Source organism: Alligator mississippiensis, chromosome 1, assembly GCF_030867095.1.
Source record: "Alligator mississippiensis isolate rAllMis1 chromosome 1, rAllMis1, whole genome shotgun sequence".
NCBI classification, from domain to species: Eukaryota; Metazoa; Chordata; order Crocodylia; family Alligatoridae; genus Alligator; species Alligator mississippiensis.
Window position 1 is genome coordinate 153,313,647 of NC_081824.1, and position 24,021 is coordinate 153,337,667.

The following is a 24,021-nucleotide window of genomic DNA, read 5'->3' on the forward strand; positions in this document are numbered from 1 at the left end:
CTGTTCCCTTTTTGTCCTTCCTCCCCAGCTAGATTTCCCCACTAGCTGGAAGGTGGCACTGGAAGGAGTAACCAGTATGCCACCACTGCTATACCCAGCTGAACCTGGCTCTCTTCACAGTTGCTCCCTACAGTCATTGGCAGGAATGGCTCTGCCCCTCCAGGGACAGTGGCAATGGGGTTCACTGGTGTCCAACCCTGGCACTTCAGGCATACCTCACTCCCATCCTCCCATGACATGAGGAGTGGTGTGTCCAGAAATGCCTCTGGGACGCCCAATGCATGCATCAGCTGGGGACAGCAGCAGCAGTTTACAGGTTCCTCCCTACAGTGCCTGCTCCCAGCAAGCATGGGACATGGAGGCTGGGCAGTGAACAGGTGCTGGGAGGAAGAATGTGTGCTGCTGCTGCTGAGCATGGAACCCCACACAGCCGTAGTCCACAGCCAGAAAAGGGCAGGGACTGCTCTGGCGCTCCCCATATGCCCAGATCAGCCAGGGACAGCAGTGACAGAAGGGGGTGGGGTGGAGAAAACATCTGCACCACTGAACCTCCCTGGATCTGTTCCTGTTCCTGCATCTAAACCAGAAAGTTTGAAAAATGTTGAATACTGACAGAAAGTGAGCTAACACTTAAAGTTGGAATAAGTTTAAAAGCAGAGAGGAGAAGATAGCAAGCTTTGTATTATGCAGAGTTCCAGGGAAAGAGGGAGTGAATTATTATATAGAGATGAAGAGACACAAAAACAGAACACCCACACAAAAAAAGGAACCATCAGAAACTGAAAGAGAAGAAACAAGACCCAACAAGACATTAGCTTGGATTAAGGGAACGCTTTTGATAGATTATAGATATGTCTTTATGCATATTTTAGGGGATTGGATGCATCTTTACATGCTGAATCTGATATTTAATAAGTTGGATTAATTAATAAAGACATGTTTTACAAATATATTCCTTTTTCAGGTTGCTTCATATATGTACATTCATGGACGGCTTTTAAAAAAAAAGCAGCCTTTTTGGGTGGAAAATATCAACTGAACCAGAGGTGCGTACTGCATGGGGGCCTAAGGGCCCCGGCTCACCTTGGGAAGAGGGTTGTCACCTGAAATACATAAAACTTTCCACAGGTCCATCATTTTAGGCTCCTCCCCCTGGCAAAAATAAAAGTTGATGCCCATGAGCCAAATGCCAATGACCACCTTGCACAAAAATAAGAGAAAAATTTGGGCAGTTGTAATGGCAAACTCACAAGAAACTTATGGAACAATCAAAAAGGTGATGGAATAGACCAGACAAACAACCTTAAAATAAAACCTCTCTGAAGAGCTCTTTGCTTATGTAAATCATTGTTTAAGTTTACTAATCTCCATAAGTGAAACAGAGCTTAAGCTGCTGGGAAGGCTACCTTTCATGGACTCTAGACATTTCAGTGTTGGTTTAGCCTCAACCTGTTACTATACCCTTCATTTTTCTCCCCTCCCCCAAGTTTGGAAGTACAGTAGTTCTAAAAAGCAGCACAAACCATGACATTTTGAAGTTTTTCTATTATGCACTACTTAATAATATTTTGGCACCTTTTACCATCTTCATAGAGGACTTTTGTAATGTAAACACTCAGGTCACTAACTGGGTTGAGGCCATTAGCTTGAATCAGATGGTTTACTTTAAAGGCACCCTTTGGTTCAAATTCTGCCCCAGGGCAAATGTTCCAAGCAATCTAGTATCAATTTCCTCAGCCATTCAATTGCCATGACCCCCCCACCCGCTGAACACACACTTAACAAAGTTTCCTGTGAACTCTACTAGTATTCTACTAGTTTTTCATCTGTTTTTCCTCCCTCCCACTCTACTTTCTTCAGCTTGAAGCTCATCATTTCATTTCCTTCCCTACTGACAACCTCCCATCTAAACCTCTTCATGGAAAAAAAAAATTACACAGCTAATATTTTAACAGTTTTTGAGCAGAGTTGTTAGAGAACACTTGATGATGAAATGGCCCAACAGTGAAAATCAGCTTTAGGAAAGAGGGGTGGTTTAACATTGACTTGGGACATAGTTTTATCGTTACAAATGAAGAGTAAACCACACAATGTCAGTGGTATTTCAGTGCCAATTCAAATTAAGTTGAAAAATGAGAGTACCCTGACAATCTGTATATAATTAGCAGTTCTGTAACAGTGGTCTATTTAATGTTGTGCCTGTAATTCAACTTGATCATGGGTACTTGAGGGAAAGAGACAAGAGTAATTAGTCCCATTTTCAAGGACGTTTTGACGCTCCAAAGTCTCTCTCAATTTTATGCATTGATAATTAAACTGTTTGGGATTTATTTTTGGGGAGAAAGGAGAAGGCAGGACACAATTATAAATATTAAGACCGTTTTAGCTGTTTCTCAAATTCTCCCAGACATACCTCAGCCTTTCTAGTGCCAAAGTTTGACTGAAGCAGCAGCAAAATGGAACAACTGGATTGCATTGTAAGTTTATCACAAAATTGTTGATTTAAGTCACACTTTAAAAGTTCCATCTATAAAAATTGTATTTAATTATTAGAGAATTAGTATTGGTTCAATAGGTAGGAACATCTATATAATTCAAAGAACATCATATACTGGGTTTAAAAACTATTTATCTTTGAATACTATAACGTTGAACTCCTTTAATAGAAAATGATCATTCAAATGGCAAAACTTGCTTCTATAGATGTGCTGTGTATCAAGTACACCTTAATTTTTCAACTGGAGGAAAAAATTCCATCATGTGCAACCACAATTCCCTCTCATCAGTTAGCAGTAGTCTTTGACCCCATAGCTGTTTGTGGTGATATAAAAGTAACCTCTTGAGCTAGAAGAGGAAGTATTCTCCACATGAATAATCAGTAGATGATGTGCCAGACATCAAACAGTTAGGGAAATCAATTTTCTTGGATCTTTTCCTAACTCTAAAATGTCATTTTGATCAAGTGGCTTAAGATTTAGCCCAATAATTGCAAAAGGTATCATACTTCCAACTTGCATCTGTCATAGTAGACCAACCAGGTGTCATTTAACCAGGGGAGGATGATACTTGTCTCCCTAGTGGAGTGTGAGCCCTTTCCCTATACCAGGGGTTGGCAACCCCTGGCATGCATGCCGTGTAGCACACAAGGCCATTTTGCTTGGCACGCTGCAGCCAGCCCCGGCTCTGGGAAGCTGCTGCCAGCGACAGAGCCCAGGTTGTTTTGAGCAGGGCTTCCCAGCTGCCTGCTGGGAGCAGCCTGGGACCCCAGTTGGCAGCAGTTCCCCAGAGCCAGGGCGGCTGCAGCTGGGAGGCTCCAAACAGCTGCACCAGGCTCCGGCACCACCTCCGCACTGGAGGTGATGAATCCGGCGCAGCTGTTTGTAGCCTCCTGGCTGCAGCCAGCCCTGGCTCTGGGGAGCTGCTGCCAGCCGGGGTCCCAGGCTGCTCCCAGCAGACAGCTGGGATGCTGCAAGCCATGCTCGGAGCAGCCTGGGCTCCAGCAGTTACCCAGAGCTGGGGTAGCTGCTGGCAGCCACAGAGCCCAGGCTGGGGGGCAAGGGGCACAAGCAGAGCATCCTGCCATGTACCCCTTGCCCTCATTTTGTTTTTCTGCCATGCTGGCACTCTGACACCTTCCAAGGTAGGCATTATTGTGTATTTTGGCCCTCCGGCCAAAAAATGTTGCCTACCCCTATAGGCTCTATACTGAAGAACTGCAGTCACAGAGCTCAAGTGGTCCCAGGTAGAGAACTACAACTCACACTACAGAGGATGGCAAAACCATCTTACAGTCCATATCAATGGGGTAAAATTCCTTCCTGACCCCAAATATGGCAATTTGTCAGACCTTGAGGAGGGCAAGACCCTTTAGCCAGGAACCTCCGGATTTGCTCCTCACTGGCACACCCTAGTTGAAGTCCCCAGCCTTGGCTGTAGCCAGCACCCAATGCCCCGGGAAGGTTTAAAAATACTCTGACTCATAGCAGAAAAGGGCGGGGGAGAAGCAACCAGCAAAGCCCAGAAGCATGGGAAATACTGTTAGAAAACAGGCATAGCTATGCCTAGGTTATCTCCAACCAGTGGCTGTCCAACCTCTTCCTGAACACCTCCAGTGATGGAGTCCACAGCTTCCCCAGGCAGTCTCTGCCATTGCCTCACTGTACTAACAGTGACTCACTGTTCTAACAGTAAAAAAGTTTTTCCAGGTATCCAATCTAAATTTATTTGGCTGCAATTTCAAGTCATTGGTCTACATCCTCCTCTCTGCAGCAAAAAAGAAAAATGGTGCTTTCCCTCCTTATGGCAGCCCTTCAAGTATTTGAAGACTGCTAGCATGTCCCCTCTTGAGTACCTTTTGGCAAGTGGAACATACCTAGCTCCTTCAGCCTCTCCTCGCATGACTTGCAGTCCAAGCCCTTGATCACCTTTGTTGCCTGCTTCTGGATTCACTCTAACTTCTCATTTTTAAAATGTGAAGCCCAGAACTGCACACAGTATTCCAGATGAGGCCTAATCAATGGTTTTTGGGCACCAAGAATCATAGTCAAATAATGATGCATCTCTGGACAGACACTACACATAAACCGGTTTAAGTGATCAGAAATCGGTTTAAACCTGTAACAGAACAGATGTTTAGTGCACATAAAGCAGTTTGAAAATGGCTGAAACTGGTTTGAGATAAACCTGGTTGAATGTAGCATCAGACTTAACTGATTTGGCTCAAACCTGTTTATGCAATGTGTGTCCAAGACTCCTTGCTGATTTAAGTTTAAACCAGACACCCCCAGCATCCCGGCATACTCTCTGGGCTGGATGGGGCTCTCTGCTCTGCTCCACAGCAGGACTGTGACCTCCCCTCTGCTCCCTGGCTGCAGCTTAGTATAGATTGCAGGCGTCCCTGCTTTCCCCTCCCCATCTCCTCTGCCTTACAGAAACCTCTCAGCATTAGCTAGCAGACCACATGCTGGCTACAGTCCCTGCTGTGGCAGACAGGACAAAGGCAGAATCAACAGGTAATGTCCCTCTGTTGTTTTCTTAATGGGGTGATAAACACTGCTAAAAATTCCCTGCTGGGCTGGTCAGAAGTGGGGAGGAACCCACCCCTAATCAAAGCGTCTTGCCAGGGCCTGGCTACGCCCCCCCCCCCAGTTCAGTACTGTAAAAGGGAAGGGAGGACTGCTCTAGTGCCCTCCAGCTTCTAGCCTGAGTTACTGCAGGCATATGCCTGCATGTCTGGGATGTCTGTACAGTTACAAGATGATTTAGCCTAACCAGGTTAGACTAATCTGCCAAGATTGAATCAATTCAGGCTCAGGCTTTCTGAATGTCTGTCCCTAGCCTAGAAGGGAACTTAGTTTCCTCTTCCTCTAAATTATCACAGTAGAAAGAGAAGAAAGGAAGATCTGGGGGCAAATTCTACCCTGGTTTCAAGTAACTCTAATAATGGTATGGGTTGCATAGAGGTAAAAAGCAAGACTTTAGCTTTGTGACTGCTTCTGCTGTGAAAGCAATATACTCCCTTTAAGAGATCCAAAGTGAACATTTTAAGGTGCAAGACACAGGTATGAATATCAGTGTTCTATTACCACCACCCTTTTGCTCCAGGGAGAGTATTGATTTCAAATGAAACCAAAAACATTGCTTCAGCTATTTCATAAACAGATATTTGTATCAAATTATTTATTACCCAACAACCTAAGTGGCAGTGTATACAAAGATGAAGTAGAATGTGATTATTTACAAGAATTTTCAATGACATACACATGTACTCTTGTGAGGTGTTTCAACATATTTCTAGAACATGTTATCAAGCTGAACAACTATTCCCCACTCCAAAAATTCATCTGTGTTTTTACATAAAAATATATTGCACTTTTTACAAGACCAACTATTTTGCATATCAGATTTATAACAAATAGAATTCTGCCTTTTAAAAATAAGACTCCATGAGCAACACCCCAAAATCAGATTCAAATATGGGAGAAAATGAAATTCCCAAATAAGTTGTTTTTTTTTTTAAATTAAACACATCACTTCAACGTGAACCAAACTTTTCAGTTTGTATTTGGATCTTAAATTAACATTTAGACTAAGAAAAACATGATTAAAGCCATCCCATTCAATGAATCTATAATATATGCAGTTTAAATTCATACAGTATTCAGCCATTTGTTTAACTGGACCAATTATCTACTTCCATTATATGGACCTATGAAAATACATTTAAATAACATAGGTGGACAGTTTTTGAAAATCTACAGAAATTCTTGTGACTTTCTAAATTCCTTTATGTTTGGAATTTTCAAAAGAAAGTCACAGATTTGTGATAAAGAAAAATACATATACACATACAAAGATCTAGAATTTGTTATGGTACAGTATTTGAGTCAGACATTGTATAAAATGAAATAGAGCAATTAAAATCTTCATGTTAGAGGTGGACTGTGTAAACAATTTAAAGGCAAAATGATTTTGAGGAAATTTACTTTAAATTACTTCATAGGTTTAGCTATGTGACAATCTTGGGTTTTAACATTTTTGTAGTGGAAGAAATAGTTACCCTCAGTCAATATTCAGTCTCAGAATAATTAAGTTATTCACTATGTCAGTTATACGTTGAGGCAATCGCCAAAGAGTTATTTTCAAAATTAATTTTGCCGGCTTATAAAGAGTTGGCTTTTGATTTGGCCTAATTTGATATTTCTACTTTGTATCAGCACTACTTTCTTCAAAAAATAGCACCTAGGAATAAATAGTGTATTTGCACTGTATATCTGTGTAAACTTTTCCAAGTGATTTGTTGCCAGTCAACATTGATAAGTCAAGCAGTTAAATATGCTATAAGATGTTTAAATCTAACTTTCAATGACAATAAATGGGAGCACATCTGTGCCATTCTTTGTGGGTATTTTTAGCTCTGGGATGCAAATTAAACATTCTGCCACACAGATTCACAATAACTAATGTTATGAATCTCTGCAGTTTACAGTTGCATAAAACCTGGTTTAAAGTATTGCTTCATGGTAGCATGAGATGTTTGCCTGTATTAAGGCACAGGCATATTTTTTTGTCTGGTTTTAGACCATCAGAGGTGAAGAGAGAGCAAGCAAAAGTTACAGACTATCAAGATTCATAACACAAGTTCAATTTTTAGCATTACTGACACCATAAAATGGTTGGTGCAAAAAGCACCTACTGAGTCACTTGCTTCTTAAAAAAGCGATTTTGAATCTTGGATTTTAAAGTTATTGGGCACTTATCTCAGAGCCAGCCATATTATATTCAACTAACCAGATATACCCATCGACACTCTTATAGACATTTAAGAATTTAATGCTACTCTTATTTTATAACAGATGAAAGAAGAGTTACCACTCATTATTCAATATTGGGAATACTTGTTTCCAAGAAGTGATTAAAAAAATACTATTACATTTCACACTGCAGCATTTCAATTTGTTGGTTAGAGCATTTATGCATCACTTTGCTGGTATCAAAATATAAGACCAGAGCCTCCTTGTGAATTTGATACGCTTAAGTTTTAGGCATGCACATATACATTTTACAATAGCCTTTTCGTAAATCAATTGACTTGTTTGACAGATAATCAGTCTTTTTCAAAATCCAGTTAAACAACAAAGGTTCTAGCATCTAGTTTGATTTTTAAAGTGCTTTAGAGTCATGGTGGTTTAGCAGCATAAAGAGTCTCATCATCCAGCTGCGTAGTTGCTGAGGAATGAATAGAACATGGGCAGCTTCAAGCGTTGCTGGTCCTTGCGACACCAAGCTATAACATTTCCATCACTATTAGCTGTGTACAAGTGATGACCATCACAGGAAAATGTAAGGCTGAAAAACAAAAAAAAAAAATCATATCACATTTAGCCAATGATACTATTTAGTTTAAAAACTAGGGGAACTAAGTTAGAAAAATAAAGTACACAATAGCTGTAGTCATCCCAACATTGCTTGCTCACTGCCAGTGGAAAAAGTTCAATGAAATGCAATATTTTTGTTCTGTGGTGGCATACTTCCTTCTGCCCTCTAGCTTGGGTAGAAGGATTTCTCAGTGCAGGGGCCACATGGCTTATGGAAGACTAGAGAGAGAAGTTGGCAAATGCCATGGTACAGTACAGACATTAGTCAGACATAGTTTAGTCAGATATTTCCTGATTTACTGCAACAGCTCAGGGATCCTACCACCTGTTTTATTTCAAGAAACTAAAAATCCAGAAAATTGTAGAAAAAAGTTAAGTTAAAATCTGAGACCACTTTATAAATCTAAAAATAAATCTCTACACACAGGTAGAGAACTCACCATGGGTTGTACAGTTTTTATTACTGGTTTCTTATAAGCATCTTAAAAAGGATAATGTCAAAACAGTATGACCACCCATTTTCCCTCCTTGTAAACTTTTAAGTTAACTATTGATCTTTTATTCCAACAGTTTCTGTTGCTTCAGAGGCTTGGTTACAGTACATCAGTAATCACTACAGGTAAAGATAGACAAGGACAGCCTTTTATCCTGGGATCCTAAAGATTTACAAGCCCCACTAAGTGCTTGTGAAGTGTCCATAATAGCTCTTCCTCCATTCTCCCCCTCTCCCACAATCACAGCTAATTTGAGTTAGTTGTCAAACATTCCAGGGACAAGCTGCATATGTAAAAGGCTACAATGCTCCCAGGTTTTGACTTGGTTGAATCAGAACAGATTGAAATGCAACATGTGTTTTTACCCATTTACCACACTGTAGGAAGTGTTGATTTAATGACAGCCAACAACATTGTTATGGTGTTTCAGCAATGGCACCAGTATAATTTTTGTAGGTAATGTGTTACTGGTTAACAGCAATGTAAGAATGTGGCTGGGTGTCCACAGTGGCTGCTGCACACAGGAGCAGTGGCAATTCCTGCTTACTGCTGTGAACAAAACTGCAATGTGGCAAATGCCTTTTTTTTGCCTCCCGCACCAAAGCGCATGCTATTTGTCTCCGTCATCCTGCTCTAGTTATACCACTGCTGGGTAACTGCCAAATATGAAAATTAGGGCTGAAATTCTGCAAGTCCTTCATGTAGGAGTAAATCACACCACAAGACATGCAGGATTGGGTCTGCATGCCCTGCTTTGGCAAGCAATTAACAGGGTTCTTCCCATGAGTGAAGTCATACAGCTGCTTAAGTGTTTGCAGTTTCCAGTATTTAATTGTGGTCTCCATGCCACCAGGACAAAGTTGCAAGGGCCAAAACATATTGTTTAATTAGTTGTTGTGTAAATTATTTACTGTTCAAACTCATAATTATTTAAAATCTGCCTAAACTGAAAATTAGGAACATCTTTTGAATTTAAGAGATCCTGGAAAAAAGAAGTTTACGAATAAAAAGAGCAACCATCATTCACACAGGAATCCTGAAAGCTTCAGTCTGTATTTATCTCATCATGATAGCAACTGAATAGCTATTACTGTCATTATGCTACAATGTATTTGTGCTCACTTTACTTCTGTGATTAATTAGTAGGATCGTGTGCCTGTTTTCAGATAGTATTGTTACTCATCCCTTTCCCAAATGTCAATGTGTTCAATTGTGGGTGGGTTTTGTTTTGTTTTTATGAACAAACAGAAGTTGCATTTACTGCACATTGCAAAAAAAGGAGGAGACTTTACCTTACAATAGGTTTATTCGATTTGGAAAATGTTATTTCACGTACAGGTTTCAAGTCCCATGTGCTCCACAGCCTCACAAGAAAAAAAAGATATAGTTTAGAGACATAAAAAAAACCAGAACTATTTTAGGGATAAACATATGCAATTTTAGGGAATGCATCACATAGCAATTAGTCGAGTAACCTTGAACACTGCATACATTCTCAAGATAAGAACATGAATTTGAAACATTTTATAAAAAGACTTCCAGAACAAAGGAAAGGGAGGGAAGTGCAAACTCTTACCTTACAACTCCATTTTCAAGCCCCCCTGCAATAACGTTGACAGAAACTCCTTCAGGCTGGTTTGAGAAAGCAACAGAGCAAATGCTTTCCCTGCAGTGTACATGTCCTACAAGATCACCATTGACTGTCCAAAGTCTCAGGTCACTACCACCTCCAACTGCAACAAAATGTCAAAACATCAAAAATAAAATCCTAGGCTAATTTTGACTAGGCAATTGTAGATATTCAGAGGCGTGTTTAGCTCTAAACAAATCAGAAAGTTTAGGAGCTCTCTATGCCACATAGATATTGAAGTACAATTATCTTACACTCACTATGGTTAAAACAAAGAAAATACTTGTATACCCAAACCCTCAGTGTTCACAGTCATTCCTACTACCAAGCTCTAAAGCTTTCCACTGACAAACACAATATGAACTCACCAAAAAACTAGTTTTCATGCAACTGATCATTATAAATTAAATAGCTAGTATTTTAAGCACACAGTTCTGATTATCCCCACATTTTTATGTTCAATTTTAGGAAAAATTGTGGAATTTCACAGAATAATTTAGAAGTAAGAAGATCATGTTTCTCAATTATAGACAAACACTTCACCCACATATAGGGTTATCTCTATATCAAGACAGATGTTTTTCTATATATAGAAAAAGTGAATGGTATGATTAGCTGGCTGCTCAAATGATTCTTATTACATGAGGTTCTATTATATTGATACCATGACTGATTCTAAAATTGGTCCATCTTTAAATATGGTCTATAAGTCTTAAATGTCTTTGATACTGTACTCACCTGAATCACAAACTGTTGCAATATCACCAGTTGTTTCGCTAGCAGAGACTGCTGTCACTGGACTTTTGTGCCCAGCAAGGCTCTGGACATAGCAAAGTCTTAAGAGAGACAAAGAGCTTTGATAATTTTCAGTTTAGAGTACAAAAAACTAAGATCAATCAAGGTGGACATTTCAATCAATATGTATATGATACATTATAGTCACACTTTTCTACTCATTCTTGACTTAAACTAAACTGCAAACAAAAAGACATTTCTTTCTTTAGATTAAAATACACAGTTATGAGGCAATTTTACATTTTAGGATTATTAAAAGAAGTGAAATTGCATGTATTTTTGAACTGAGGAAAATATATTTGTACCTGTTCAAGTCCCATATTATGCAGGTTCCATCCTTGCTGACGCTTATCATTATACTGTACGGTTTGCAGACAAATAAGCTGGTTATTTCTGCTGTGTGACCATACAGATGTACCTGAGACTCCACTTCTATTTCAGATGGCTGAAATGTAACATTAAAAACACCACATTTTTATTTATTGTTTTGGAAATTTTTGCCTTTGAACTTGCCAAATTTTGCTTTTGAATTGGTACTTGAATTTGAATTCCACTGCTTTTATTGGATCAACATCTGCAGATGTAAGGAAGGAACCTCCTTACTTAAATACTCAATACATTCAGTTCAGGTATGTTTGTTGGATTTGAGAATAAGTATAAGACATTGACACGGGTATATGGAATATGATATTTCATTTGAAGGGTACTATATCCTCCCTATTCATGCCGAAACTTATAAAGCAGTGAGAAGGCTCTTGCACGGCTGGTTTATTTTTTGACAATTCAACAACAAAATGGAGTTGGCAGCTATATCTGCATATGTATCTAGAGAGGAAGTGTTGGGGATAGAGGAAATAAGGTTCCCCCCCAGCTCTCAAATGTTAATTTAATTAAAGTCAATGGAAGCAGCCAGTATTTAAATCAAAACAATGGTAAAATATTTTAAACTTGCTGGGAATTCACTGAAACACTGCCAAGTCTTTCTGCAGAGTTAAAAAAATAATGAAATTAAGTGAGAGTTAAAATATATGAAATTTGAAATTTTAGTTCAATATAGAATTCGCTAAATATATTACATGTAAGAGCTATCATTTATTTAGTGTAGCATTTATTTAATTTGAGATTGTTTTTACACTTTCTGAATAAAAAGAGGGTATTAAATCAGAACATTTATGTTTCAATTAAGGAGAAGTCAGTGTACAAAAATTATTTCAATAACTCTGCAAGAAAGGGAAGCCTCTCTTTGCTGTAGCATTTTTCCCCATGTGTTTAGAAGCACGTTAATGAACAGTCTACTTATTTGTCTGAGGAACTGACAAACGCAATAGGTCTAGAAGCTGGAGAGAGTAATCAGTGAAAGATCAGAGAAACTGGCACAGACTTACTTTATGCTTAGCATGCCAACTGAGGATTTCCTATACACTGTTTAAACATTCATTTCTGTCCAGGTTACTCTGATCAGTATTCAGGTGATTAGGAGCAAGATTATGTTTCAATACTAATATGATTTAAAAGATGTTTCATTACAACAAAAAATAAAAAAAACCCTCTACTATGTACTTGCTGGTAAGAATCTCCATTTTCCACACGTGGTCGAAGTAACACAGTAGCTTACATTTACATATGCCTGTCCTTACACATCAGAACTTAAAAAACTAGAATTAGAAACAACAATTGGAAAAGTAGCAAAAAGCAGAGGCTTACAATTTTCTGCTAAACTATTTTTTTTTTGCATTTTTGCATCTTGCTGCTCTTCTATACACATTTGTCTGTTTTGTCCATTGTCTGCATCCTGACACTGTACAGTAAGCATTCAAAGCAAACAGTTTTGTTGTTATTTGATCCTTGCTTGGGATTTCTCATCACTATTAGAACACAGATGGATAAATTAAGAGATTTGGTCCCATTTCCCCTTAAAGACACTTCTTCCCTCAACTCTCTCAAGACGCATTGCTTTTGAAAAAAGTATTCCAGTACTGATGTCCACCATTAATTTTAATTAGTGTTGTAAGTATGAAAAATGTTAGTCAAAAACTGGTAACATATTTAAGAATGCCAGTTTTTTTCTGTGGATTAGGCTGGATGACTGTGCTAGCAGCATCTGAATACAGAATTGAGATCGCAATCAGTGTCATATTCACTCCAACAATGCGCATTATTAAAATTCCTCTCCATTAGCAAGGTTAACCTCTGACAGACAGTCAATAACTAAAGGGCAGCACAAATGACTTCCCAATACCCAGAATCACTTGGTTGACAACTGATGAGGGTAGTAATTTAAGTGCTGATTTAAGATGTTATGAGAACAGTATTTATTAAACACAGCGGTTGAGGCTGACGGACACTAGAGGCAGCATCTGGAAAGCAGCCGAGTATATGTCTGAGATTTTCAAAAAAGAGCCCTGGTTTACTGGAGCTGAAAGTGGGCCTCCTTGGATTCATGCTCCACCATCATCACACCCATCCCCTAAACCCATCTCTCTGAGAATTAAGCTGTAATTGATATAGTGTACTCCATTTATAAGACTATCAGATATGTGCATAATTTGCTTGATTGCCTAATATGATGCCAGTCCCAATTTGTTGCCTATTGCTTACATCGTAGCATGTCCTAGTTATCTGCGTACTGGTAAGTACCTACGACATGTAGACAGTGAGGCCCAAGAGTTCCTATGCACTTACATTCTAAACTTCTTGCTATTGGAAACCTGGAAGGATGATGTAAACTAGTTGGTTTGAGTTATTTCCACTTGCTTTCAAGGTTTCTAACAGCAGCCCCAACAGTAACTAGTAGAAACCTCAGAAGTTGCAGAGGAGCTACTCAATTTGGAGAAGAACATGGCCTTTTAAGTTCCAAGGCTATATGGAGCACACTTCACATGAAGATCTGCTCTGGCTGACACTTCACACATGACATTTATAAGAGTCTGCTTCACAATTATTTGAGGGGCTGCACATAGAACAGATGCTGGTAAACATGCGTGCATTCCCCATTCTGAACAGAAGCTACATAATTGGCAGCAAGATCATATTGTCTGGGTATGCAGAATTGTCAATGCTGAGGGATTTGGTAAAGAGGGTCTTGCAGATGACACCTGAGCAGCAAAGCAAAGCACTTATTATGTTTATTGACCTAAACTCACTTGCTTCAAATGCATGTTTTGCTAGAGTCTCTTTTTAGCAACCTTGAAAAGCAAATGTTCTGTACAAAAGTTTACTATTCTAATGACCAAAAATTAAACTGCAGTTGCTTGGGGCTTGAAAAATTCTTAATGAGCAATTTTCTTTGGTGACAATGGGGAATTAGCTAAGAATTTCTGCAGATTAATTCTAATCTTGGTAAAATGGTGTCTTCTTCACCCAGCAGACAACACTAGTGGCTGCTCATGTTCTTGGCTTTATCAAGTAAAACCAGCATGAAATTAGCAAGACAAATGAGTTTAATCAATGTTGTTCAGAATCCCATACACAGGGCTGTGTATGTGCACAGGCTGGACTGCCAAGAATGGTTGGTTTACTGCTGCTCAGAAGAGCAGAGGATGATGCTACAGTTACTCAGAGCAGAGGCAACTAATACAGAGGAAGACTTTTTTTTTTTTTTTTCAATGCAGGTTCTTATACCACAGCTATTAACTGGCATCTTCTAGTAATATGTTAGGTGACATGACTAACTGTCATGCTTTCCTTCTCTCCTCAGCTGCACATTGGTTACTTCCCTTAAATGGTTTGTTTAGGGGCTGTGTACCTGTGCTAGAGAAGGCAAGGTCAGTGCAGCACAGCTTGAACTTGGAGCATAAGGTGGTGAGGTTTGCAATGGTTCTTGAAGACAAAAAAAAGTGCTATTGAACTTGACTTAGTAGTCTAAGGGAAGTCGGTGTAGGGAGCAGAGGGCAGTCTGATGTGTCTGTTGTAAATCTGTACTGATGAGGAGAAGCACTGCTAAGTTTTAGACTAGGTGGAGTTTCCTAAACAACCAAGACTTAATGGCCAGGCATTTACTGTGCTGCTATAGCCTGGGTGTTCTACAGCAGCTTAGTGTCAGCAAGGAATCCAAAAAGTACAGTACTACTAAACTAGACTGAATCAGTCATGTAGAGTCCTGAAACATTTAAGCACACAAAAATTCAGCATTTCTTTTGACAATAAAATACTGAACACATTCTCAACATTATGCTCAGGCATGTTGATTAGAAGTGCAGTGAACAAGCTGTACATTAAAAAAAAGAATTTGCAACTAAATATGCAGTAAACATTTCAACAAATTTCAATTTTATAACTTGATCTTGTTATAAGCACAGCTAAGTTTTTTAGAAAAAGGCAGTACAAGCAGCAAGGATAAGAGGGAAAAAAGTCCATTAAAAAAATGCAACAAGCTGGTATCTGTAATACAAGTTTGCTGATATACTTACTGTACTACTGGTGAACTTGTTCACATATGCTGTGATGACACCAGATTTGCTACCTGTAAAAAGCTGACAACTGTCTGGCACCCAAGCACAACTTGTTACCTTAGAGAGGAAAAATAAGATAAACAGAAAAATCAGAGAAATTTAAAGCATCATTTCAAATACTCATTCTATTTTGCATTATACTTCACTATTTTGCCAAATCTGGTTTCATTAACCCCCAAACATAATAAAATACCTGAGCCAGATACCAGTTTAATATATCTGCACTGGATATGCATTTGTCATAATTTGAGAGTTGAACCAAAAGTGAAGTTCTGTTATGTCACTAAGAAGCACAGGGCAGACCTCCCATCTCAGGGGCTTCAGTTGTCAGCTTGCTGGGACTACACTTCTGGCCTCAGCACCAGCTAGAATCTCTGCAGAAAGAACCCATCCACATCCATAGTATGTCCCCTTTGTCAGAAACTGCCAAGCATTATTAGAACCCTTACAACTGAATTTTCCAGTACCTTAACCAGGGGATGCCAGGCCCAGCTAGTTACGAGGTTTTAAGTGCTCTTTCATGTAGCTCATGTACTCGCAATTTTTTTTAAATATTGTTTTATTGTTTCTGTTCAAACAAAAGTAACTTGCGTATAGTGGAAGGCAGAATAAAATTTAAACTGCCCATAATTTTTTCCTATTCTTGAGCTGAACTTTGTTTGGAAAGCTCTAGAAATTCAGGGTAACCTGCCTGTTAAAAGTACAGAGCAGCAGAATGAGGTCTATTCTAGAGAGGTTTTAAGGGAGTAGAGGCATACACTGAAGCAGGGGGATTCAGCAGAGTGATAGCGGAACACTTGAAAGGAGGATCTAAGCATACATCAAGATTTTCAGTGAGATCTTATGAAATGGTGATTTTAGGTTCATATGTAAAATATAAATGTAGTGCTTTGAGTAGTTCTTCCATGGCGAAACGTAACATACACTCATCAGTTCAGTCCCTGAGCAGAGCCAAGGTTAGACTTGGATGCAACTTTGTGTTTCTGTTTTCTTCCCACTATATGCATATTTTGAATAATTGGATTTAAAATCATTATAATTTTTTTAAAAGTCTTTAAGGACCATCATGGCAAGACTGAAATAGAACCATACATATCTGTGACATTGGTTCAGACACAAACAAGACTGCTAGTGACCATGGGGTTAGGTGAAGTGGTATATCCACTCTAGCTCCCACCGACTATACACATGGCTCTGGGAGTGGGGTGAGGGGGCTTTAATTAGAGTGGCTCTAGGAGCTTCTCTAATTAAAGCTCCTGGAGCATCATGTGCATCATTGAATGAGCTTTAGTTATAGCACCGCTGCCACCATTTTTCAGCACAGGGACACTGATACACGTGATGCTGGAGTCTGCTGAAGTGTGGTAATTACCATACTCCAACAGACTTGATTAACTGAGTCTGTGCTGATGTGCCGTAAGTACAGCACCTCGAAGCAGCCTTGCTACACGTGTATAGGTGCCTAGATGTCCACAATTAGTGATGTCGCCAGCATTTTCAAAGAAAATGTTAAGCCTTCCAATGTTAGGGTAAAACCCCAGGCTTCAGATGACGAGAGAAGGTAGAAGGTGGCTACAAAACCTGCAGTATCATTGCCTGTGCTGCATTCTAATATAATAAAAGGCTTAGTCTTTCTGTGCATCTGTAATGTTTTTGGGCAACTGTGCATGCACCGTTGAGGGCAAGTGGCAATTGGCTGTGTGGGCTGGGCTGCATGGGCCCAAATTTGAGCCACTGCCAGGGAAGTTTGTGGCAGCTACGAACATGCCCTGGCCAACCAAGCAGCAGGGTTTCCCCATGCCTCCCTGCCTGAGGGCAAAGGCGGGGGATTTCACAGTGGTGGTACCCTCCTGCTGCCCAGCCCCACTGCCCCCCAGAACAGCCAGCAGGGAGGGCGAGGTGTGGGGGGAAGACACAGGCCAGGGGGATGTGGAGCAGCAGGTAGTAGAGAGGGGCCAGAACTGGAGCAGGGGGGAGAGAGGGGCTGGACACAGGGCTCTATCCCTGTCCCTGGCCCGGTCATTCTTGATGGGTAATTTGCTAGTTCTCTATTAAAACACTGCTAAGTGAAATCTCTGCTCTTAATTGCCAGAGCACCTTTTGCAAGTCTGACATAAAAAGCATTTCTGATTTTTAAAAGGTAAAAGAAAGAAAGATTTTTACCTGGTGGAACTGCGAACTCTGTATAAAGTTTACTGGAGGTTCACTCTGCTTGCTTTTTAGTCTTAAAATGTTATCGGCATATCCCCAACTCAGAATGGCTGACCACTGGATATCTGTACTGTGCATGCTTCTCACACCTGCAGAAAAGGCAGGGTATATATTCTCTCAAATAGATGACACAGTTGAACATTATGATAGCTACTCTCACACATCCAGAATGAACAGACAACATGCACCTTGCTTTAACAGGCCAGTATACTGCCCAAGATTTAAAAAAATAGATAGCTCCAGTTAAGCTCCTACTTTCATCTTTCAGGCCTAAAAGCAGCCTAATTTTCAGAAGCACTAAGCACCAGAGTTTGTTGAAATTTTGCAGGTTTTCAATTTTGACCAGACTCCTCAGTGAAATTTGGAATTTGGAGAGGTGGGGGTTGGGGGGGTAAATGGCAAATGTTAGAAGCATTTGCCACCCCACTCTGTGACCATCTCCACCAAGCAGCATCAATGGCTTCAGCAGGACTTCAGTGTTCAAAATTTTAGAAATATTGGGCTATCATATTAAGGCACTGAAAGTAAGAGCCTTGGTTAGGGCACTTGTTTTAAAAATCCTGACTTAGTCTTCTGCCTCAAAACAATTATAAGAATTATGAAAACCCAATGATATGATCTCAAAGACAAAGTTAACCTGAAATCAGAACAGAACCTCCTGCTTCAAAGCTCTACTGCTGTTTTTACTGCTCATGCCCCCACTTTCATGCTCTAACAGTTAGCTGCTCCTCCACTTCTCTTTGCCATGCTGCTGCCGCTCTTTTCACCTACTTGTCCACTCAGTACTGCCACACCAAATCTGCTGGCAAGCTGTGGACTTCAGGGGACTGGCAGGGTGGCCTACCTGCCCCAGAGATTTAAAGACCCTGGCTGCTGTTGCCATAGTGTGATGTCCCCTGACCTTGGCTTATCTTGCCAGAGCACAGACCGCCCCCAGAAGCTACCGTTCTGGTTCCTCCTTTAAAGTTGGCACCCTGGGCTAGTACTTTGTTTGCTCACCCCTAGTTGCACTATTGATATTACATATACCTGGATTTACCCTTTTATTCTGCCAAGAACTATAAATAAGACTGAAAGTTCACAGAATTTGCTGGAGGACAAGTGTGGCATCAGTCTTTGGACTGCATATGTAATTCTGATGCTGGGGCTTACTGACCTTGTTCTTTGCTATATATCATCAGAAGGCAGAATTTTCGGGAGAGACCACAAATAGCTCTAGTTGGCAGAGCTTGCAAAGAGCCAAACCTCTCCCCATGAGGCTGACTAAAACAAACAACAGGATCTGGAGCGCTTGGGGAACCAACATATTCACCCCACTTCAAACCTTTTATCCAAGGCAAAGGACTCTAGAACAAAAGTAAATAAAATATAAATTAAAAACAGCTCAGTAGAGTGAAGCTATTTAAGGAGGAGAAAATCAAAGTCAAAACTCCTATGAATGATTCAAGTCTTACACTGGTTTGTACATTTAAGGCTATATTTGAAAAACAAATAGGAAAAAAATTAATTTAATGTTGTATGTTATTCATTTCAAGTGAATTCTCTCATTTATGAACTAGAGCAGCATTTGCAGGGTTCATGTTGAACAGCAGCATATCACTTTTTCACCTCTAGACATGGGCATCCAGTCCTTCAGGCTGGATCAAGAATTCACCATTCAAAGCATCTAACCAGGCAGCCAAAGTCAAGTGTCCTTGCAATTACCAGCATTCTATTTGCTTAAAGCAAGATAAATGCAAAATTTACCCTACTTTGAAATAACTACTGTGAAAAAAGTAAAACATAAAAATCTAGTCAGGTTTTAAAGAAAACAAAAGTAACTTTAAATATTCATAGAAATCCAATTTGAAATGTTTCTTCAGCAGAAAACAAAAAGAAATTCCTTTGGCACCTTGTTCAATACAGAAACAAGACTAATGTACAGATTCTGTATGTGTATTTACATATCACAATTAAACGGGTCATTTTCTATCAACTCTTCCTAAATTTTCAAGAGCCAGAGGCATAGTAATGATGCTGTATATAAAGTACTGACATGAAAAGACCCTAATAAAATTCTGATACTAAAAACATCAACAGCAGCAATCTAAAAACCTAAGGCACCCATATACATGCTTGACACCTGCTCCACCAACATGCTCTAATTAGAATGCATCAGAGTAGACTTGATTAATCAAATCTGCATGCTCCAGCAGCCTTGATGTCACATGTATTCAGTGTTCCTGTGCTTCAAAATGGTGGTGGGGGCGCTTTAATTAAAGCTCATTGAACAAGCTTTAGTTAAAGCACCCCTGCCACCATTCTGAAGTGCAAAATGCTGAACACATAACCCAGTGGGCAGTTTAATTAAAGCAGCTCCTGAGAGCCACTCTAATTAAAGCACCCCACCCTCATCCCAGAGCATGTGAAAGACATTCCTCCTTTACTTAAAGTTAGGAGCAGCCAGTTAGCTGTGTTAGTCTGTAGTAAGGGAAAAGGCAGGGCAGGCTAGCACTTTAGAGACTAACTGGTTCAGAGAGTCACAAGCTTTTGTAGGCAACAGCTGACTTCAAATTACGGGAATGGACTCCTGACAAAACAGGGCTATGAAAGGCTCATGACTCTGAACCAACTAGACTCTATGGTACCACCCTCCTCTAACTTCTCCTCTACTTTAATGCTGTTACTATAAAGTGAAAAAAGATCATTTTTCCAGTTATTTTTTTGTAAGAGGCAAGAACGAGACTTTCTTGATGCTTCTAATCTATGGTCACTTTTACTGTGGGTAACACTTCTTACAGAAAGACGTGAGCATGCACTGGCACAGAGGGCCGTATGCACTCTGGTACTCTGTGGTGCAGAACAATATTCTCTTTTTCTGTTGTGCAGAGCATGAGAGAAGAGGCTACACTCCCCTACCACACATACTCTGGCAGTAGGATAGGGAAGAATAAAATCAATATGAGACTCTTCCTCTGTAAGCTTGGGGCCCTGCAAATCACCATGCTAGTCCTGTGCTGATGTACATAATCATGAAATGTCTTAATCATGGAGAGGATGTTGTGCCAATGCTTTGCCTTAATACAGTCCAAGTACAGCTGTTCTGCTTAATTATTCAGATGTGAGCATCAGGGTGCAGTAATTATAGTCTGTGAATGCTAATTGAGCAATCCTGCGAATCAAAATGACATACTGGATATACTATTTCTTTAGTGTGCTCCCTGGTTTCTCTGAAAGCAAACTGCACTAATAACCCCATCGCAGCAGGAAGTTCTCCTTCCATTATGAGCCTGGACCCCGGTCTGCTGATGTGTGCTGTGTAGAACAACTGACGAGGGGTCTGTCCGTATGTTTTTATCATGGTTTCCAAAGCTCTTCTTTGAACAGGATCTTCAACAGCAGAAACATCCATCCCAAAGTATGTCTACAAAAATAGTAAAAAAAATATTTTATGATAAGTCATCCTGACTCCTTATACTGCAATAGGGCTCAATTTTTTTTTTTATTTTTTTTTTATTCGCCAGCTTAACACAAGGAGAGAAGAGGGGCAAGTTTTCCCATGTTCCTCTGGTCCCTAGCTGCCAAAACCCAAAATCCATGCATCCTTCCTGTCATTCTGCTTGCATGCCTTGGTTTGTGCTTCAAGAAGTGGTCACTATGGTAAGCTTAAGTTGCTGTGCAGAACCACAATTTTTTTATATGCATCTGTTTTCAAAAAACGAAGGCTACTTTAAATACAATATTTTACCATGAACTCCTCAACAATTATAGAGAATTCAATTAAACTAGCAGGAGAGCACCTGGCTTGACAAATGTTATATTACTCTTGCATGAAGCTATTCACATGCAGTTTGAGAGCTGAAAAAGTTAGTTTTAGGAATTCTTCTGCAATTTATAAGTCCCTTTGTCATTTTGTTCTCTTTTCACCACTGCCCTAAGTGCAGAAACTTTGGAGGGTAACACAAAGCCTTAACAGTGCAGTGCAGCTTAAATGGAGCACCAGGTAGCAGGAGAACATATCTAAGGAACAAAGAATGATTGTACAGGAGGGAATAGTACAAACGTTTAGTTCTATGACACACTGAACTTTATTCATGTCTGCTGCAGCTTGAGATACAGTCTGCCAAAATGAAAGGCTTCTTTTTGAAGAAAAATAAAGCAGATGCAGACACCATATTTCTGGATAGTATTAAATAATGGTTAAGTGTCCAACAAGAATGAAAGACAAAATAAAACTCAAGGATTGTTGAATTTTGCCAATCCAACCTGAACACTGAATGCCCTTGCTGTTTTTTGCTAGTTAACTATTTCAAGGGAGCTTGCATAATCCAGATGTTTTCTAATCATGTTGGACACTTTCCCATCACATGATTATATTATGAATGCACAACTTGACCAAGAAGATACTTACAGCAGGATGGAAAACATTTATAGCCTGAACTGAAGCCTTGCCCTTCTGCTTATATCCAAACACCAAATCTATCCAATGACAGATTGTCTGGGAAACATGGTCAGACTCCAAAGTCTGACGATGAATCAGGATGAAGAGACGAGGATCATTACGTGCCCACGGTGGGAGATTGACATGATTAACTCTTTCACCATTCTGTCGCACTCCAAAATCAAAACCTAGAAGCATAAAGTGCGTTTATATTTTCAGTTACTAAACTAGCAAAAGGAATACCCAAGCAGCTTGCAAGCACACAGCAATCAGGTACTTCTCATGATGTAATCATCTCCAGGAACCTTCTCCAGAACTCTGCATTAAATAGCTTTTGTGGCACACCAAAAATGTGTACAAAAAGTATGGGTTGATGATCCTGAGAAATATGTACCCTTTACAGTAAGAGCAATAATACTAAAAGCCCTGTGAAACTATAAAGCTTTTCAGTACTTTTGTAAGGAACTTGTTTGATCAGACTTCTTGCTGGAAAGACAGTAATCGGCTTCTCACCCTTGTCACAGAAAAGATCCAATCATACTATAGAACTTCATGTGCAGTATGACAACCGTAATATCAATGCAAGAAGCTGCAAAACCATGAGATATTTCTCACATATCCTAGATGTCTTGTGCTGCATACATATATTCAAATAATCTGGGAGGAATTCTCCCAGATTTGTTCTCCTGGTATGAAAAACATACCCAGAGCCACATGTAGACATTTGAATGCTGAGGTCCTTTGGACTGGAGAGCCTGCAGTGCTGACACTGTACACACTGTGCAGCTAGGGAGGGAGACCCTGTGCACACATCTCAGTGAGCTCTGCAGGCTCCCTTAGTCTGCCTGGCAATAGATGGTAGCAGTGCACTCAGAAGCCCTGATCAGCTGATCCAGACTGCCCATGATCAGCCTGTGTGTTTCCCTGCAGCATAATGTGGGGATTGTGAAAGGAATGTGTTCTGCTACCTGCTGGAGCAGCAGAGTCCAGAAAATGAAACACTGCCTCTGGGAAGGATGCTGGAGGACTGCTCTGTTTTGAGAAAAGTGTTCTGAATCACAATGTTACCCCAAACCAAACAAAAGTTCACTGTTGGTTCTAGGGGGCAGGGAAATCTAGCTGTAGCTGGGAGCCTGTAGCCTGGTTCCCATAACAATGGGCTCTCTGCCAGCACTCACTGTTTTCAGAATGTGAGGGGAGAAAGGCAGCAGAAGGAGCTTGTTCTTGGGGCTCCCTAGCCAGTACTGAAGGGTGGGCTGGGTGAACTGGAGCCCCCACCACCTTGGGGGGGCTCCAAAACACCCACCCCACCTCCAGGTGGGTGTGAAAAATACCCCTTCACTCCCTTTCCCCCCCTCCTATTCTGAAAATAGCATCAGGCTGGGAATGCTGCAGACACAAGTTACAGAAGCTGCTACATTTTGAAACATCTTCATCCGATACCTCATGCAATGAAGGGTCAGATTTTCACCTGATTGGCCATTTTTAAAGCTGTCTGCAGCCATACACCTGTATTCGGTCACAGCTTTTTGTGCTTTTTTCTGTCACAGCTTAAACTGCTTTTTGTGGCCAGATTGGGTGAAAATTGTTACTTCTTTCTGTGCTCATACAGACATTTGCTCTCCCAGGAGAAGAAAAAAAACTCTCCTAGGAATGATATAACCTTGGTTATTCCCTGGTTATTTTTCTCCTGCAGCAGCCATTTTTACTGTAGGAGAAAAAGGCTGAACAATTGTACACTCGTGGTTTCTCCTGGGGGAGCAGCAACTCTCACAAGAGGAAGTAAATGACTTTACAAGGCTTTAAATTTTTACTACATCCAAATCATGATCTCTATCCAGAGTACTGCCAAACTTCCACTACTCTATGCAGTTTCAACCAGGTTTCAGATATGCATTGTTCACAGACACACACCCACCTGTCTTCTACCCAACACTGAAAGGCCAATTTTCTACAGAAAACATTCACTAAAAGCTCTTTCTGTATGGGATGTTTTATGCTGATTCAACAACCTGATTCCTTCATCTTCTTACAGCATTGATCCCTTTCACTGAGTTCTTCAGGGAATTTGGCAAGGAAATATGAACAAATAAAAGAGATTCAATCTTTTTAAGTGCTCAACACTACAGTGAGAACCTGAGTA

The 24,021-nt window shown here is 40.2% G+C and overlaps 1 protein-coding gene across 6 annotated transcripts in view; it reads right to left on the reverse strand.

Annotated features, from left to right (window-relative positions):
* Positions 1–5,664: 5,664 nt before the first annotated feature.
* LYST (lysosomal trafficking regulator) overlaps positions 5,665–24,021 on the reverse strand; it is a 122,378-nt gene continuing 104,021 nt past the window's right edge. For all 6 annotated transcript variants that reach the window (XM_006258179.4, XM_019479826.2, XM_019479821.2 and 3 more), the window contains 10 exons: positions 21,849–22,066; positions 20,631–20,861; positions 18,615–18,804; positions 17,411–17,547; positions 15,206–15,304; positions 11,102–11,241; positions 10,740–10,837; positions 9,948–10,104; positions 9,664–9,735; positions 5,665–7,848 (listed from right to left, as the gene is read on the reverse strand). In XM_006258179.4, coding sequence (XP_006258241.2) covers positions 7,710–7,848; positions 9,664–9,735; positions 9,948–10,104; positions 10,740–10,837; positions 11,102–11,241; positions 15,206–15,304; positions 17,411–17,547; positions 18,615–18,804; positions 20,631–20,861; positions 21,849–22,066 — 1,481 coding nt within the window. In that variant the 3' untranslated portion in view covers positions 5,665–7,709. The remainder of the gene's footprint in view (positions 7,849–9,663; positions 9,736–9,947; positions 10,105–10,739; positions 10,838–11,101; positions 11,242–15,205; positions 15,305–17,410; positions 17,548–18,614; positions 18,805–20,630; positions 20,862–21,848; positions 22,067–24,021) is intronic.